General features: G+C 38.3%; 1 protein-coding gene across 1 annotated transcript; it reads right to left on the reverse strand.

The window, feature by feature from the left end:
• Nucleotides 1-4,029: 4,029 nt before the first annotated feature.
• Nucleotides 4,030-19,888, reverse strand: LOC127440986 (guanylate-binding protein 1-like). Its single transcript, XM_051698080.1, has 11 exons — nt 19,669-19,888; nt 18,277-18,541; nt 16,385-16,512; nt 16,046-16,155; nt 15,761-15,960; nt 13,092-13,334; nt 12,709-12,857; nt 11,461-11,592; nt 6,860-7,072; nt 6,510-6,612; nt 4,030-4,974 (listed from the first exon to the last, which is right to left on the reverse strand). The coding sequence occupies exons 2-11, from the start codon at nt 18,464-18,466 to the stop codon at nt 4,580-4,582; spliced, it is 1,863 nt and encodes a 620-aa protein (XP_051554040.1). The 5' UTR covers nt 18,467-18,541; nt 19,669-19,888; the 3' UTR covers nt 4,030-4,579.
• Between the last annotated feature and the right edge of the window lie 388 nt (nt 19,889-20,276).

Consider the following 20,276-nt stretch of genomic DNA (forward strand, 5'->3'; position numbering starts at 1 on the left):
AATTTTTGTCATATGGACTACTGTTATGATGTCTTTATACTGATCCTTTAATAGTGCTTTATAGTATTTGTCCTTTTTGAAGCTTAACAGCTCCTGCTCACTATAAACTGTTATTCTGTTGAATAGAGCTGCTTAAAATATCTATTTTTATGTTCCAAGAAAAAACCCAGCATATGGGTTTTGAACAACATAAGGGTGAGTAAATGAGTGAGTAAAAGTAAATTTTCCATTTTTAGGTGAACTACTCCTTTAACTTGTGGCTCATCCTCAAAATAAAATGGTCTCTTTTAAAAGAAGACTCTCTTCATATGTATATTGATAGATATACTTATATGTCCAGCAAGTTTGTCCAAAAAAAAAGCAGTCATGTCTCTACAAGGAAGAGACTTCAATGAATGGGAAAAAATTCGAATCACATAAGTCAGTTTTATTTGTACAGCGCTTTCACAATAAATATCTTTTCAAAGCAGCTTTAAAGAAAACCCTGTAACTCTGTAAAACTGAAACAAGTTTGGAAATTTTTATGTTTTTGATATCATTTTAAGTGTCTACAACTAATAGTTTTATTGTATAGTTCGCACACTGATGGGAACATCTCGACCTTGATGTCCACTTATAACCTCTCCCTCTGCCAAAACTCTATCAACAAAACATACAGGGCATAATATGAAACATTCAAGTAGATAGGAGCTGCACTGGCTGACAGTGAACTGACTTGCTAGAAAGACTTTGGCCACACTCACTCCAATGTTTACCTCTCGGCATCGCCAAAAGACAAATCTGTTACGTACCACAGTGAAAAAACCTTAACCGTGCCAGCTGGCCCGGATCGGCACGGAATTGTATGGTTTTGCGATAAGAACTGTTCGGCCCGATGGTGGAAAAATGCCTATATGGATAACTTTTATGCTGCCTTTATGTCCTTTTTGGACCTTCTGAGTTCCGGACACCATTCACTTGCATTTTATGGACCTACAGAGCTGAAATATTCTTATAAAAATCTTCAAAATTAGGATGAGAAATGTAATTTATGAGATAATTTTTATTTTTGGGTGAACTATCCCTTAAAAAGCCTAGTATATTTACCTCAAAGCAAGCACCAGCATTTGTGAAGTGATCATTACTAAACTAAACTAGACTAAACATTTCAATATTTATTACACTATGTAACACAATTTGTGTTCCTGGGTAGTAAGTGTTATTTCCTAATTGCTTATGCCTCAAAAGTATAGAAAATGGCTATTATTCCCCACAAACTTTGCTTTTGTGATCAGGACAGTGATATTTTGAAATTTACCTTTTTCGAATTTGTGTCTTTTCGTTCACATAAAGTCAGAAAAAAACAACATATGAATCCAAGTTAACATGTATTTATACTAAAGTAATACAAAAATGACTACAAAAGACTTAGAAGTGAGTAGTTTTTTGAGATTGACGATTATACTGTAAATCACTTTCACGAATCAGCCCCCAAATGTAGTCTCCCATCATGTTCTCGTTATACTGTCCTTGGTAGCGGCGTTCAAAATCCAGAATATCCTGATGGAAGCGCTCGCCTTGCTCCTCCGAGTACGCTCCCATGTTCTCCTTGAATTTATCAAGATGAGCATCAAGGATATGGACTTTGAGGGACATCCTACGGCCCATTGTGCCGTAGTTCTTCACCAGAGTCTCAACCAGCTCCACATAGTTTTCGGCCTTGTGATTGCCCAGGAAGCCCCGAACCACTGTGACAAAGCTGTTCCAAGCCGCTTTCTCCTTACTAGTGAGCTTCTTGGGGAATTCATTGCACTCCAGGATCTTCTTTATCTGTGGTCCGACTAAGACACCGGCTTTGAACTTTGCCTCAGACAGCTTAGGGAAGAAGTCTTGAAGGTACTTGAAGGCTGCCGACTCCTTATCTAGAGCTCTGACAAATTGTTTCATAAGGCCCAATTTGATGTGCAGTGGTGGCATCAGCACCTTCCGGGGTTTCACCAGTGGCTCCCACTTGACGTTGTTCCTCCCCACAAAGAACTCGGTTCAGCTGTGACCAGTCCTGCCTGTGGTAGTGCACCTTGGTGTCCCTGCTGTCCCAAAGGCAAAGATAGCAGGGAAACTTGGTAAAACCGCCTTGGAGATCCATCAGGAATGCCACCATTTTGAAGTCTTCTATGACCTCCCAGCCGTACTCATCATACTTCAAGGCATCCAACAAGGTCTTGATGCTGTTGTATTCCTCTTTGAGGTGCACCGAGTGAGCCAGGGGAAGAGACGGGAACTTGTTACCATTATGGAGCAGCACGGCTTTGAGGCTCCTGGATGAGCTGTCAATGAAGAGGTGCCACTCATTCTGGTTACAGGCGATTCCGATTGCCTCGAACAGACTGGTCACATTGTGGCAGAAGCAGAGCCCATCTTGATGGGTGAAGAAGCTGGAAAAAGGTTGGTGATGCTTCCTCTGATCTGCAACTTGCACACTTTCATCCATTGGTGAGACCAAGATCTCTAATCAAGTCGTTGAGGTCTTTTTGGTTGGGGTAGTATGGGTTTCTCTCCTCAGCTCCACCTCTGAAATCCCTCAAAGTCCATATCCTTGATGCTCATCTTGATAAATTCAAGGAGAACATGGGAGCGTACTCGGAGAAGCAAGGCGAGCGCTTCCATCAGGACATACTGGACTTTGAACGCCGCTACCAAGGACAGTATAACGAGAACACGATGGGAGACTACATTTGGGGGCTGATTCATGAAAGTGATTTACAGTATAATCGTAAATCTCGAAAAACTACTCACTTCTAAATCTTTTGTAGTCATTTTTGTATTAAGTATAAATACATGTTAATTTGGATTCATATGTTGTTTTATCTGACTTTATGTGAACGTTTTCTCATTGGACATAGGTATATTTCAAAATATCACTGTCCTGGTCACAAAAGCAAAGTTTGTGGGGAACAATAGTCATATCTATACTTTTGAGGCATAAGCAATTAGGAAATAACACTTACTACCCAGAAAAAAAAGAACAAAAAAACAGTTGTTACAATGTGTTATTTAATTTATTGTGTTTACTTTTAATTGATACAAACAATCTGTGAATCCTAATATAAGCTTCATTGGGGACTTCAGAAAACCATGAAAAGCAATTTGTGAATACTGTTTCCTATTTGCCCTAGAGCAGAGGTTCTCAGACTTTAATATTACACCCCCCAGGGCGGTAAGACACCCCAGACCTTTGTGTAGTTGCATATCAATATTGTAACTAATTATTGTTTAAAGCTTTAACCAGTGATTAAAATTAGTTATTAAAAGCATGTGCAGTTATGAATTTAAACATTTAATTTGACATATTTAATCCATTGACCAAGCTGAAATAGAGACCAACCAAGCAAGTAGATAAAATGTTTTAGAGTAGAGGTATGCCAATATATCGATTTTACCGATTAATCTGTGCTGATAGTTGCTTTTTGGAACTATCGGTTATCGGCAAAAATCCATGCAAGTAGTTATAATCTGGTGAATATTGGCTATAATAAGCTTAATAAATACTTAAATAAATGGTAAATACTTTTTACAATGCTGTAAATATAGAGAATTGTAAAGGAGCCAAGTCTCCATCATTCCAAAATAAGAGTCCAGAAATAAATAAGTGTATTCCGGGCTTGTTTATAGTTAAAAGTCCTGCGTATGCACCAAATCTTCATATTTTTACACCTTATATTGGGATTTTGGTTGGACAATAAACTGCATCAGAGATTTTGTTCATTTTGGACTCTTGTAGACTCTAAGTCTCGGCCCGTCACAGTAAGGAAAGTCTAAAAACGTTTTTAACATTATATACAGTAGATCAGTTTAAAAAACGTAATCGGTTAAAAGCCTTTTCCACTTCCCAAGTTCTCAGTATCGGCAAAAACAAATCGGTCGACCTCTATTTTAGAGTTTATCAAACCATAAAAAACATTTATTGTATTCATGTAGCAATATGACAGTATACTTGAACACACACACACACACACACACACACACACTTTTAAGACAGCACTTAAAATCTGAGTTTAATGTAACAAGGATTTATTTACTTTTTCTGAGAACATACAGGATCAAAATGATGGTTTACAACTTACCCTGATATACAGATATTTTATTTGTATTTCTGGTATTTTTCATTTCATAGGATTTGCGTTGAATCAAGCACACTATCGGGCAGCCTACTGAATGTCTTTCCAAAATGCTAAATAGTTTTAAAATTTTAAGACTTGAAAAATAGTACGTCAATGAGCTAATGAAAATGCTATTTTAATTATTTGTAATGTCAGTTTTTGACTTGGACATAAGCAAACTCTTCTAAAGGCCTAATCTCTGCAACAATACAATACATAGAAGACTATTTCAAAACAGCAAAAATCATGTTTAATTATTTTTACATAATATAATTAATACTCATTAGATAAGCCTTCACCAATTCGTAAGGTCACAACAAACACGTCTGGGCACCACCACCCAACTGTCTCCACCACTTTTTCCCACACATTTATAAATGAATGAATGGGATGTAACAATGTTTTGCATATTTATTTTATTATTTGTTATTCATGGTTCATTATTTTGGTCCCTTCATCATCCCTCTGTGAGCGAGTAAGCTGGGAAACAATTGTGCCGCAGTGGTGACAAGAGGCATAAAAATTTCCTTAAAAAAGCCACCAGAATGTCTCTTTTCCTGTTCTTTTTTAAGATTCCTTATCTCTTCCTCAAGAAAACCAGCTTTCTCCTTAAAGCCGTTGTTTAGCAGCTCTTCCTGCTCCTTCAGTTTGCTCTCCAGAGCTCTGTCCATCTCCTGCTGTTGCTGCTGCATCTCATATCTAAACTTGTCCTCCATCTGCCTCATTCTGTCCTCCTGCCGCTCTTTCTCCACCTCCATCATTTTTTCACTCTCAATTCGTTTCTCTTCCTCTTCTTTACACCGCTGTTCCATCAGAGCTGCCTTTTGTTTTTCCTCTGATCATTCAGCCAAGATAAAAGGAAAGAGAAATTATATTAAAAATGTATGCATTGGTCAAATATATTTCTATGACTTATGGCATTATTATTTATGGTATAAGACATATTCATCATTTATAATCAGTTATGAAAGCTTATTAATTTCAGTAATGAATGTTTCTGTAATCATTTATCTATACATTCATGTTATCGATGAACTTGATAATATTTCAAATGTATGCAGAAATATCAAGGATTTATTATTATGCTATATAAGAGGTCCATGGTTACTTTGTTACTTCTAGAAGCCTCTGAGAGATGTTTATGCCTCCTTTGACATTGTGTAGCAGAGATACGAGAACAGATGTCTTTGCCAATTTGCAATGTTTTGCTCCGTGTTATAGTTTATGATCTGATACCATACAAACCTGCAGCTGGGGTGTTATGTACCTCTTCCTTGACCTATTCGACCTAACCACACATTTCTCACACTAAGGCACAATATGTTTAGCTTAATCATGGGAACACCACAAAAGCAAGCTTCGCAGTACTCTTAAGGAAGTACATACGCACGTACACTGGTTGTGCGTGGATGCCGCAGAGAATAGCGTGAAGCCTCCTCATGCGCTATGTCTCCACATTAACGCACTCAACAAGCCACATGATAAGATGCACGGACTGACAGTCTCAGACACGGAGGCAACTGAGATTCGTCCTCCGCCACCCGGACTGAGGCGAGTTACTACGCCACCATGAGGACTTAGAGCACATTGAGAATTGGGCATTCCAAATTGGGTTGAAAAGGGAAGAAAAAAAATGAAATAAAAATAAATAAATACAAATGTATCTTCTCTCATCTGACACCTCAACAACACGTATCCACAGCACCCCCAGTGGACTCAGTTGTAACTGCGAGATTTGGTGAGAAAACAGTGTAAATTCAGCGCTGCTCACGGCAAGGAAACGCGGAAAGGAAAATTAATCTGCGATATTCCTGTAGCGTTTTTAATCCTCGAGTAGCTGGTGCAGAACAAGATCTCTATTACTTTCTTCTGCATATGTTGCTTGGCAGACACTCAGGAGCATCTGCATGTTGGATCACATCAAATATTGTTTGTTTGATCCCGATAATCCCCAAAATTGGACACTTTCACTCACAAAATATATGAATCATTGTCGAATGCAAATCGATAAATGAGAACTTCTGCTTTTGCGTGATGCTTCTACGTCACTGGGTATCAGCGTAATATAAACACAAATATTACTGTTATAATATGAGTATACTATGAGCATGTATGGAGAATGCATGTAGCCTACAGCAAGGTTTAACAAGTAATAAAATGGCCCACATAAGGTGATGTTTAGTCCAATTCGGCCCTTGACCTAAAATTAGTTTGACACCCCTGCCTTAGATCCTGCTCTTCATTAAGAACTTGACTTGGCTCTGGTTTCCATTTCACATGAGCTTTTTTAATTACAAATACTCCAGGATTAGACAGCTGAATCATGAAATAAAAAGATACTCATTAGGTTGGTTCTTAATAAATATTTACCTTGAATCTTTCTGTCGTTTTCAGTGAGTTTTTTATCAGTGTGAAGGATGCTGTTTGCTTCAGCTCCCCGCTCCTTCAAAAACTCATTCAGCACGGCCTCCGCCTGCCCACAAAAAGATATCTTAGAAACACTTAAACAAAGATACAAGCATCCACTCAAACGTGTTTTTCTATTATGGTGGACTTTCCATTGACTACTATTGTTTTCATGTTGGGCTAATGATAAGCCTAACCCTTACAGAAGCCTTTCTGCATTTTTAGATGGTAAGCCATTTTTTAATGGATCCCCACACAAATGCATACACTAACAAACACAATCTCACAAAAACAAACACAGTGAATGTCCTCACCCTGACTCCTTTGTTGGGCTCACTGCGGTATTCTGCAATGGCGGCGTCTCGGTCCCTGCAGTAAAGTTCGTATCCTCCAGGCTGACTGTACACTCCATTCTGCATCCGCTCACTCATCTCAGAGAACAAATTCTTCAGCAGGTCTCCGCACTTTTTCTCTGATGTCTTTTCATTCTTATCTATCAGGTCAACATAGTACGTATCTATGGCTTCCTGTAATCATACACATGTAAATTGTATCTACGCACACCGTCTTTGTATGTCTGTGTGCATGTCTATAAGTTAATGGGCCCTATTTTAATTTACTATGCCATAAGTGCAAAGGAAGTGGGCATGGCCATGTATTTTTGGTATTTTCGTGCAAGCACGCCCTAAGTCTCGGCACAAGTAGGTTTGGCAATATCGCCCACAAAACGCGCAAATGGGCTTGATCAAATGCAATTGGATTTCCACCGTCTGCGTCCTATTATATATAGTCCATACCCTGTCAAGCACCAACGATATAAATACAGCACATTCATAAGAAGCTGGTAGTGTAAATGTATGCAATGAATTAGAAGAATTAAAAATTTACATTAACTGCGTCCTTGATGAAATCCAGGCATATTTCTATGACAGTGACGCTCCTTTTATACGCATAGAAAATGTGATTTTCTGAATTTGGATGTACGCTCAGTTAAATTAGAGGGAATGTGAGTATTATTAATCGTATTCATCTACTGACACACAAATCATGGCTACTATTAACAGTGATTGTATCGGCACGCACTTCACTTCTACCGGTCGATTTTGATTTAAAAAATGTATGTATTCAAACACAAAAAAATAAATAAATAAACCAAAAATATTACACTTTAACAAAATGAAAATATAATCAAAATAATAAAGAGGTAAAAAATCATACCAAATCCAAACATTTTAGTCTCTCCTTCTTCCACTGGCCCCTTTTGCAGTGACTTAAAAAAAACAATCTCAACAACAGGTGGAAAATTACTAGTAGGCTACAAATTAAATCATAAATACAATTGTAAATATACAATAATAGCAATACATATAACATTACAATAAAAATAATAATACAAATAACTGAAAAAATAAACCACGACCTCTAGAAAGTTTAATACAAATCTCAAGTGATTACCCCTGAAAAACTTTGATTTTCAGGGACATTATTTGGTGTTGTGTACTTTCAGAATTTGGACATGAACTTTATTACCACCTGCTGGTGGAATCTCCAAACTGCAAATGCAGGAACTGAATTAAGAGGTGGTATTGAAACGTCTTAGCGCAAAGACCTGTTTCTCAGCAAAATAGCAAACTGCGCTTTGCGCCACTTTATTTACATACAATTCACCCACAGTGTGCGCGCATACACCCACCATAGCGCAAACACTCCCACCCACGCCCATTTGCGCTGGCACGAAAATTGCACTTAGAATTAGTGCTCTCACGGAAATTGAATAAGACGTTTGTGCACTCACGAAAATAGAGCCCAATTTGTTTTATTGTTGATTTATTGAGTTTCATTTGTTGGTGGAACCTCATATGTGTGTACACAGTGGAGCAAATTGTAAATTAAAACATCTAATAGCATGCCTTTCATGATCAATGAAGTTGCAAGCATTTAACTTTCTTTTCATTACAATTTTGCACACAAATCTTTATTTCTTCTTAGAAAAATAAAATATATAAAATAATTAATAAAAGCATCATTTATTTTATATGAGGTTTTTTACACTTAGCCTACTAATTTTAAGTCTACAAATTACACCTAAACACTTTGTTATACGGTATGGTTAGATAGTAAAATTAAAGGAATAGTTCACCCCAAAATGAAAATTCTCTCTTTATTTACTCACCCTCATGCCATCCCAGACATGTCTTTCTTTCTTCTGTATACCACAAACAAAGATTGACAGAAGAATATCTTAGCTCTGTAGGTCCATAGTATACAGTGCAATTAAATGGTGACCAAACCATTTAAGCTCCGAAAAGCAATTCAATCGATTTTGGGTGAGAACAGACCAAAATATAACTCCCTGATTCACTATAAATCTTGACATCAGCAGTCTCCCTGGCGATTATGATTTCAAGCTTGATTACACTTCCTAGCACCGTCTAGCGCTCTGCTAATGCGTCAAGCGCTAGAAGTGTAATCAAGCTTGAAATTACGATCATGTCTAGAGACTGCAATTGCAAGATGTACAGTGAAAAAGGAGTTATATTCTGGACTGTTCTCACCCAATACCAATTGGATTACTCCAGAAGACATGGATTAAACCACTGGAGTCTTATGGATTATGTTTATGCTGCATTTATGTGCTTTTTGCAGCTTACCATTCACTTGCATTGCATGGACCTACAAAGCTGAGATATTCTTCTAAACATCTTTGTTTGTGTTGTTGTCTTTGTTTGCAGAAAAAAGAATGTCATACACATCTGGTTTGGCATGAGGGTGAGTAAATGATGAGAGAATTTTCATTTTGGGGTGAACTATTCCTTTAAACAAAAACAAAATTAAATACTCAAATATTTAAAAAATCCAACTAATATACAATATCTCACAGAAGTGAGTACACCCCTCACATTTTAGTAAATATTTTATTATATCTTTTCATGTGACAATACTGAAGAAATGACACTTTGCTACAATGTAAAGTAGTGAGTGTACAGCTTGTATAACAGTGTAAATTTGCTGTCCCCTCAAAATAACTCAACACACAGCCATTAATGTCTAAACCGCTGGCAACAAAAGTGAGTACACCCCTAAGTGAAAATGTCCAAATTGGGCACAATTAGCCATTTTCCCTCCCCGGTGTCATGTGATTCGTTAGTGTTACAAGGTCTCAGGTGTGAATGGGGAGCAGGTGTGTTAAATTTGGTGTTATCGCTCTCACTCTCTTATACTGGTCACTGGAAGTTCAACATGGCACCTCATGGCAAAGAACTCTCTGAGGGTCTGAAAAAAAGAATTGCTGCTCTACATAAAATGGCCTAGGCTATAAGAAGATTGCCAAGACCCTGAAACTGAGCTGCAGCACGGTGGCCAAGACCATACAGCGGTTTAACAGGACAGGTTCCACTCAGAACAGGCCTCGCCATGGTCGACCAAAGAAGTTGAGTGCACGTGCTCAGCGTCATATCCAGAGGTTGTCTTTGGGAAATAGACGTATGAGTGCTGCCAGCATTGCTGCAGAGGTTGAAGGGGTGGGGGGTCAGCCTGTCAGTGCTCAGACCATATGCCGCACACTGCATCAAATTGGTCTGCATGGCTGTCGTCCCAGAAGGAAGCCTCTTCTAAAGATGATGCACAAGAAAGAAGACAAGCAGACTAAGGACGTGGATTACTGGAACCATGTCCTATGGTCTGATGAGACCAAGATAAACTTATTTGGTTCAGATGGTGTCAAGCGTGTGTGGCGGCAACCAGGTGAGGAGCACAAAGACAAGTGTGTCTTGCCTACAGTCAAGCATGGTTGTGGGAGTGTCGTGGTCTGGGGCTGCATGAGTGCTGCTGGCACTGGGGAGCAACAGTTCATTAAGGGAACCATGAATTCCAACATGTACTGTGACATACTGAAGCAGAGCATGATCCCCTCCCTTCGGAGACTGGGCCGCAGGGCAGTATTCCAACATGATAACGACCCCAAACACACCTCCAAGACGACAACTGCATTGCTAAAGAAGCTGAGGGTAAAGGTGATGGACCAGCCAAGCATGTCTCCAGACCTAAACCCTATTGAGCATCTGTGGGGCATCCTCAAACGGAAGGTGGAGGAGCGCAAGGTCTCTAACATCCACCAGCTCCGTAATGTCGTCATGGAGGAGTGGAAGAGGACTCCAGTGGCAACCTGTGAAGCTCTGGTGAACTCCATGCCCAAGAGGGTTAAAGCAGTGCTGGAAAATAATGGTGGCCACACAAAATATTGACACTTTGGGCCCAATTTGGACATTTTCACTTAGGGGTGTACTCACTTTTGTTGCCAGCGGTTTAGACATTAATGGCTGTGTGTTGAGTTATTTTGAGGGGACAGCAAATTTACACTGTTATACAAGCTGTACACTCACTACTTTACATTGTAGCAAAGTGTCATTTCTTCAGTGCTGTCACATGAAAAGATATAATAAAATATTTACTAAAATGTGAGGGGTGTACTCACTTCTGTGAGATACTGTATATGAGTGATACTGTATTTAGATATGTTTATTTCAGAATATTGTTGGTCTAAACACCAGGCTTTTAGCACATGTGTATGCAATTTATGTTTATGTGCAAAGTCAATATATTCCTCAAAGGTCTGATTCTGTACTCTTTGTTTCTAAAATTACTTGGAAAATAAAGGTAAATCAAAAGAATCCATCACAGCTCCCCTTCCAACTTTTATAAAATAGACAAATTTCTTCCTTCACAATAGGCAATATTTAAATGCTTTACTTAAAAATCATTTAAAAATAATGCATAACAAGAAATACATTAACAAGCCTGTGTGTATTTGATAATATGACTAAATAATGGCTGCATTATTATCAAATGCCTGTATTCTAGTGTGCATGTATGAGTGCTTTAAGTGTGTGTGTATAATTGTGTATTTGAAACTCACCACCAGTTTTCCAAGGTACTCTCCTTTTTCATCTTTAAAGGAACATTTCATGAACTCAGAGGTGGCCAAACTGCTAAACTTCTTGTGCTCCACAGTAAGATCAGTCACATTTACTGGGAACTTACTCTTCACCTGCAAAACACATGTAAACACATATAATTTACATGGTGTGTACTGTATGTATGTGCTTTCAGTAAATGACTGCAGCAATTTGATTGGTGTCTAGCTAATAGTAGTGCACAGTGAAAGGGAAGGTTTTAACTGCTGAATGAGTTGAAATAACTCCAACATGTTCTTGGATTAAAAAAATAACCTATATAACAATAATGTATATAAAGTTTTATTTATATAGTGTCCCTTTTATTTATACATAGTAAACCCAAAGTTGCTTCATGCACAACACATACACTGCAAACTAAAACAATAGGCTGGTTATGCATAAGTGTCTACTGAAAACTAAATAAAGAAGATTATAGGTCTTTCGCTGCCATAATACTTCCCAAAAGACAATTTTATTGCTCAGAGGTTGCTCTTTCAAAGCTCGGGAGTCTTAATGGAGTTCTCAGAGATGGGTGTTTGAAGAGTGCGCTTGCGTGGAACAGACCAGGGTAACAAATGGGGTGGGTTGTTTTGTCTCTTGTATGTCTGTTGTGAATGGAGCCCTACTACTAATTGCCCCATGTGGAATTAATAAAATTGTAAACTTGAAACCTGAATGAAACATTTCTGGGAGTACAATGGGAAAATCACATACACAATGTAAAATAGCGACTGTCCCTCATGTTCGCACACAGTATGCGCTCATACATTGGAGAAATCCCAGTTTTATGTACGAGAGAAATTCCACTATTGGTCGCCATAGAAAGTGAAGAAAACAAACACTGCAACAACTTTGGAATATCTAAAAATTAAGTGAAGCATCAGAGAATCAAAACAGCAAAGTCTTCCTCGTATCTCATCTTTGTTATCTACACAAGCGTTGCAGGAAAATTATGTTGCTGTGGAGAAAGCTGCTTACTGACCGAGCCGCATGAATGTGGGCGTAAAGAGTATGCTGCATATACAGTGCATGTAAACAGGAACGCTGTTTTCTCACAATAAGCCGCTTTCTGGTGTCCATGTAAACGTATAGATCTGTCAAATTAATCTTTTGTAAAAAAAAAAAAATAAATTTAAAAACCTAGGAAAGGTTAAAGCTGTTGAGTAACAGCACAGACTTCATTCTATTTCATAATGTGTGTGTTTTACCTCTTCCATCCCACTCTGATACACTTTTAAGGCTTCTTGAACAGCAGCCTGGTTCTCTAGATTTGCCAGAGCAACCACGGCATTGTCCAGACAGGGCACACGACCACTGCTGATTGTATCCACATAATTCTGAACCAAATGACCCAGTACTAAAAGCACACAAAAACATACACTTAAATAGATTTACTCATCAGTAATGGTCAGTAGATTGATCAGTTCAGTAGATTGTTTGATTAGATTTACAGTAGCTCAATTCAAATCTTGTTAAAATTGTGATGTTCTCATGACGAGCTTAAAAAGCCTCTTTGATGAATAGGCTTTTGTATTTAAACACATAAACCTCTCAGTGACTCATAAGTAAAACTCAGTAGTAAAACACTCACTTCTCCCAGTAACTTTGTATCCTCCTTTCAGTGTTTTCACAGCACTCTTGACAAACATGTAGTCACAGAAACGACCTGTGACCTCAAGAAAATCTGGCAGTAGGTCCTGTTCTTGTAGACTTTCTAAGCATGTCATTTTTTCCGGTGAGGTTGGAAATGGGAAAACGAAACACTTCCGGGTAGGGAAATAATTACGGATGCATTGCCTGGGCAGGTTGTAGTCACTGATTTTCTTACTTACACCTAAATGAGGTTTTCAGGAGAAAAATCACACATTGTTATGAAATAATTTGCTCTTCAGTCACTATTCATTTACATTCAACTAGTTGCTTGATGTGTATTGAAGCATTAATAATAATTTCAATTGTTTTATATACTGCATATATTTGTATGAACATAAAAAGATTCAACAAATAAGACATAAACTGAACAAGTTTCACAGACATGTGACTAACAGAAATGGAATAATGTGTCCCTGAACAAAGGGGGGGTCAAAATCAAAAGTAACAGTCAGAATCTGGTGTGGCCACAAGCTGCATTAAGTACTGCAGTGTATCTCCTCCTCATGAACTGCACCAGATTTGCCAGTTCTTGCTGTGAGATGTTACCCCACTCTTCCACCAAGGCACTTGCAAGTTCCTGGACATTTCTGGGGGGAATGGCCCTAGCCCTCACCCTCCGATCCAACAGGTCCCAGATATGCTCAATGGGATTGAGATCCGGGCTCTTCGCTGGCACAGAACGAGCAGTATGGCTGGTGGCATTGTCATGGTGGAGGGTCATGTCAGGATGAGCCTGCAGGAAGGGTACTACATGCGGGAGGAGGATGTCTTCCCTATAACACACAGCATTGAGATTGCCTGCAATGACAACAAGCTCAGTCCGATGATGCTGTGACACACCACCCCAGACCATGACAGACCCTCCACCTCCAAATCGATCCTGCTCCAGAGTACAAGCCTCGGTGTAACGCTCATTCCTTCAATGATAAACGCGAGTCCGTCCATCACCCCTGGTGAGACAAAACCGAGACTCGTCAGTGAAGAGCACTTTTTGCCAGTCCTGTCTGGTCCAGTAAAGGTGGGTTTGTGCCCATAGGCGACATTGTTGCCGGTGATGTCTGGTAAGGACCTGCCTTACAACAGGCCTACAAGCCCTCAGTCCAGCCTCTCTCAGCCTATTGCGGACAGTCTGAGCACTGATGGAGGGATTATGCGTTCCTGGTGTAACTCGGGCAGTTGCTGTTGCCATCCTGTACCTGTCCCGCAGGTGTGATATTCGGATGTACCAATCATGTGCAGGTGTTGTCACACGTGGTCTGCCACTGCGAGGATGATCAGCTGTCCTTCCTGTCTCCCTGTAGCACTGTCTTAGTCGTCTCACAGTACGGACATTGCAATTTACTGCCCTGGCCACATCTGCAGTCCTCATGCCTCCATGCAGCATGTCTATGGCACATTCATGCAGATGAGCAGAGACCCTGGGCATCTTTCTTTTGGTGTTTTTCAGAGTCAGTAGAAAGGTCTCTTTAGTAGTTTTTATAACTGTGACTTTAATTGTCTACCATCTGTAAGCTGTTAGTGTCTTAACGACCGTTCCACAGGTGCATGTTCATTAATTGTTTATGGTTCAGTGAACAAGCATGGAAAACATTGTTTAAACCCTTTACAATAAAGATCTGTAAAGTTATTTGGATTTTTACAAAATTATCTTTAAAATACAGTGTCCTGAAAAAGGGACGTTTCTTTTTTTGCTGAGTTTAGATATACTGTATTTATATATAGATGCCAAGTCAAGTTAAAAAGAAATTCAACTTTTAAAAACGCATTTCGAGACAACTGTGGTTTTTTTTCTGTTGCGTCTAGCTTTGTTTTTTGCACAGGAAACTGTTCAGTCTGAATGGCCCCTAACGCCATTTTTTAAGCACTGAATATTTTTCAGCAGCCACCCAAGGGAAATTGCAGACTGCCTAAGCAAATGTAACTATTTGATACAATTTTGTATGCCAAGATGACTGTGTCATCAACCCCTGTTCTGCAACAGAAAAATGTTTTTGAAAATCAGTTGTTTCCCAATAACTGACATTACTGGAAAATGGTCAGAAGTGCAGAGACATTTCAAAAGTTAAAACAGTACTATCACTGTGTATAAAATAAACTTGCCTTACCAAGTTTTATGATTTTCAGCAAACAACAACTTAACGTATGATCTCTTCCTCACACAAATCTATTGAATGGTTGCACAGGATCAAATTAACTATTTTTATGGTATTTGTCACCATTTTGGAGCACCAGTTTTGTTCTATGTAACAGAGCAGCTTGGACATTCTGCTAAATATCTTTTGTGTTTTAAAGAAGAAAAAGATCATACCAGTTTGAAAGGACGGTGAGCAAATGACCAAAAAAAAAAAAGATTGTATGATTTACACATTTAAATTTTATAACAAAGTTCCATCAAATTGAACTGAGAAATGTTTAATAAAATATCATTAAAAAAAAACTAAATATTTTAAAGTTTTATAAAATTAATTGTGTTAACCATCACACAATTCAACTGGATGGAATTTTGTTATCAAATTGAAATGCATAAATAAGGCTAAAATATTTTTGGGAATGTACTCAGAAAACAGCAGGATCCAGTAGGTAGGCAAGTAATCCTGCCTAAATTACCTTTCTTCAGCTGGAGGGCAAAGTCAAGGTACTCATCCTCTGTCACTTTTTTTCCTTCTATTACCAAATCCAAGGTGAAATCTCTCACGACCCAGACAAATGAGGGAAAAAAGCACACAAACTGAGAATCTCCTTCCTCCTCTTCTGCTGCTTCTGATGGAGATCTGATCTTGATCTGCTCGGCAAGTTCAGTAACGTAGCTGCAGCACATTAAGAAACAACAGCATCTTATGAAGTGCGTGTATATGTGAAAGATGGTCATGCATGTGACAGGCTAAAGGATACTGCAGCTGTTCCAGTGCATTGTTATCAATGGTGCCACGACTGTTGTACACCAGAGTGCTGCTGAGCAAAACAGCCAGACAGAAGATCCAGCCATCATTCTTGGAGTCTCCCTGAAACACACAGCTCAATGTCTTCAGACAAAACAGCTTAATATCCCACAACATTCAACAATTTTTCAAACACAAAGCTAATCCACTCGTTTAATTCATTCAAACGCCACAGCATGATTTGAACCTCTGTCTACTGCGGATGCAGCGTAACTAAACAGACAAAGCCATAAAAACTATTTATTTTTTAAATCCTGTGTATACTGTGTTGCAGTGAATATAGTGCCCTCACCTTGTTCACATCACCCAGTCCTTCTGTGTCCAGCAGCACCAGAGTTTGTCCTTTATTTAAGGGGTGAGGCAAACACCACAACCAAATGCCTTTGGTCTTCGACTCAATAGTGTTTCCGAGAGCAAAGCCTGAGACAATTGCATTGCTATTACTATTATTTGTATTATCTAAAATATACTCATACTTGATGCAAATAATGCACTCATATCAGCATAATAGTGTATACAAGGGTTGGAACTTGGATTGATACCAAAATTTTGTCTTTGGTAAAATATCAGCCTCTGGTACCTGGGTATCAATACTAAAATGATACCTTGGGCAACAAATATAAGGGCAATAAGAGGGAAAGGCCAAACAAATAATTGTACCTTGCCTAAAATGATCAAATTCATTGCATCCTTTCAAAAGTATTACAAAGAAACTAAACCCACATTAAAGGCATAGTTCAAACAAAAATAAAAATTCTCTCATCATTTACTCACCCTCATGCCATCCCAGATGTGTATGATTTCTTTCTTCTGCAGAACACAAATTATGATTTTTAGAAGAATCAGCTCTGATATCAGCTCTGTAGGTCCACACAATGCAAGTGAATGGGTGCCAAAATTGTGATGCTACAAAAAGCACATAAAGGCAGCATAAAAGTAATTCATATGACTCCAGTGTTTTAATCCATATATTCAGAAGTGATATTATAGGTGTGGGTGAAAAACAGATCAATATTTAAGTCAATTTTTGGCTTGAAATTATTCCCCCTGCCCAGTAGGGGGCGGTATGCATGAAGAATGTGAATTACAAAAACACAAGAAGAATGTAAAAGTGATCTGTTTCTCACCCACACCTATCATATCGCTTCTGAAGACATTGATTTAAACACAGGAGATTTACGGAATACTTTATGCTGACTTATGTGATTTTTGGAGCTTCAAAATTTTGGCACCCATTCACTTGCATTGTATGGACCAAAAGAGGTGAAAAATTCTTCTAAATATCTCCATTTGAGTTCAGCAGATGAAAGAATGTCATACACATCTGGGATAGCATGAAGGTAAGTAAATGATGAAAGAATTTTCATTTTTGGGTGAACTATCACTTTTAAGTAATTATTATATAAACTACAATACAAATGTATTATTAACACCTTGCATATGTGTAGGATGACTAAGTTACCTTTTATGCGCAACGTTACAGGACAGGGTAAATTGCACCTTACCACTGTTCTGTAATCTCGCCGCACCTTGTGAATTTTCAAGACAAAAAAATCTCCTCGGACAAATTAGTATTTTATTATTATTTACGCTTCTCTTTGCCTAAACTTCAGAACTGTGCTTAGCGATAGCAGCAGGGATTTTCATTCATTAGTGACTCAAGCCTTTTGAATCTGTGCACCAAAACAATTCGTTTAGTTCCTTCAGTGACCATTTCTGTAAATTACATCTTTGCGACAGAAGGTGGTGACAAATGAGCATCTTATATGTGTTTTGAGGAGTCATTTCACGACCAAGATAAGTCTAATTATCCTTTATTAAAATCTCCTAATCTACAAAACTACTAAAAGATTTTAGCAAACTGTATAAGCATCATAAGCATTTTCCTCACAAATTACAACAGAGCATATAGGCCTATCTATAATTTTGTGAAAGCGCATGACTTATATCAAGCTTTACAAAAAAGACAAAAATAATAGCCAAAAAAAAAAGTTTCATTAACGTCCTTGTGTCAGCAGTACATTGTTTTCCTGACTCGGGAGGCAAAAACTGCCCAACTATAGCATCAGATGGAACTTGGATCGATACCACTTTTAGCACAACGATTAATATCGGACACTTTTTCAATGGCCTAACCCTAACATATACTACAAATGATAAAAGAGTTTCAGCAGGTAATCTCACCTGACTGTTGTCTTGCCAAACGATTCATAAGGTATGATTTCCCTGTACGGTAGAGTCCCACCACAGACACCACCACCACCGGCTCATTGATCTTACTCAGGAACTCAATGGTGTCTTTACAGATGCAGAGCGATCCACCCACATTCTCCACCAAACACATGGGCCGTGGCATTGTTGTGGCTTTGGACATGCTGGCTCTTTAGGTCTTTCTGTTTGAGTCGAAGCAGGCTGATTTAGCTGCAGTAGCTCCCTTGTTGAAGATTGCCTGTGGAAAAATGTTTCTGGAATGATTGCGAGCTATTAGAAGGAAAATGGGCAAAGTTTATTGTCACAAAAGTTGTAACTATTTGACCACGATGGGTATCTAGATAATATTTTTTTTTTTCTCTCTTTTATCTTCACTTTGTGCAATGTTAACCGAATGTCTGTTAATGTTTCTCATGGTCATTATTCAGGTGCAAATTACTGTCCAGAATCTGTTATTCAACAGACTTTTCAAAAATCCTTAAACCAAGACCAAAATTATCAATTGTAACTCCTCCTAAAGCTTTCAAGCTACATCCACCAAACTTGGCACAAACCTTCAGACTGTTCTGACACGGATTTCTACATGTTTTACAACTAAATAAACTATATACTAAACTATAAATATGGTTTTCCCATAATGGACCATTGAAAATCCACAAAATCCCATAGACAAAGCCTTTGGCTTTCTAAATTCCTTCATGGGATTATTTTCTAGCACCATTTCACAGGACACTACTCAAAGTAATGTGATTGAACCCAGCAGGTGTGTGTTTGTTCTCATGTATTATATGTTACCGCACTAATATTTAATTTTAAGTAAATCAAGCTAATACCAGTCACATTGCAAAGTCTGCATTCAATTACTGCATTATATTAAAGGTAATAAATGTGAAAACACTTAATAAACTTAAATATACAAAGCAGTTAAAGGTGCACTCAGTAACTTTTTTTGTTTTTGTTTGTGTCACCTAGTGGATGCAGCATCATTCGAAATCAATAGTTTTCCATTTCAAATGTCTTTTTACTATTCACAGTCCACTATGATGATTTAAAGTATCAAATAACTGAGTGGTTACAGAGATTAAGCGAGTAGTATTAGGCTGGTGTGTGATTCTAACATGGCAGCCCGCATGTGCGGACCCTCTCCATGTAGAATAAAACAGTTTTTATAAGGTTACTGATATGAGTCTTTATCTCATGTGAGTGCTCATGATTTTATACATATATTTCAAAACTAATATTAACTTCTTTAGGTGTAAAACAAAATGTAATAAGGAAAAAATACTGAGTGCACCTTTAAATTCTTCGAATCTTAGACTCATTTGTGTCGCATTTTATTACTGCAATGGAAACGAAATACCTTACCGACACTGTCTCGCTCTCGAATCCCGAATCCCAAATCTGAGGGTGCAAACGTGCCGCAGGTCTTACACACACGAAGAGGGCGTGGAGGGGGTTGTTTCCGTGTCCGTCGTATGTAGTCTTAGGAGTTTCCCCACTGAGCTGAGTTCATGTTTAACAAACAGGCGACTTCTGGAAACTAGACTGCAGTAGTCCCCTGAGTCAGACCTGCGTTCTTTCACTTTCACTTTAGTGAACGCTTCACGGATTGGCCAATAAGAGATCACGTCTGGTTTCTGTACTATTTGAGCAAAAGATACATGTGACGGGGCCGAGGGACTTTCCGAGTTCTGTACGATATAACAGCAGCAAAGCCAACCCAGAAGCCTTGCTACGGTCCTTAAAATACCTATGAGTTTGTAATAACTATTTAAATTTCCTCATAAGCAAACATAATTGTGGGTATTCCCATACAGCCTCTATTTTGTACCTTTTTTACTATTTTAATCTTAAATCTATTGATTTTAAGATAAATACGTTCAAGGAACATAGATAAAGGAGTTATGAACCCAAAACTTGACATTTAAACTAATGGTTAATTAAGACAACTTGATTTTTCCAATAATGACAAC

Source organism: Myxocyprinus asiaticus, chromosome 5 (genome assembly GCF_019703515.2).
Source record: "Myxocyprinus asiaticus isolate MX2 ecotype Aquarium Trade chromosome 5, UBuf_Myxa_2, whole genome shotgun sequence".
NCBI lineage: Eukaryota > Metazoa > Chordata > Actinopteri > Cypriniformes > Catostomidae > Myxocyprinus > Myxocyprinus asiaticus.

Bases quoted from the DNA above. Each gene is read 5' to 3' on its own strand.
- LOC127440986 (XM_051698080.1), bottom strand. From the start codon at position 18,466: ATGTCCAAAGCCACAACAATGCCACGGCCCATGTGTTTGGTGGAGAAT. The intron at 13,335-15,760 runs GTAATTTAGGCA...AACCTCATTTAG, and splicing joins TGCCCTCCAGCTGAAGAAAG to GTGTAAGTAAGAAAATCAGT. The intron at 6,613-6,859 runs GTGAGGACATTC...TTTTGTGGGCAG, and splicing joins AGCCCAACAAAGGAGTCAGG to GCGGAGGCCGTGCTGAATGA.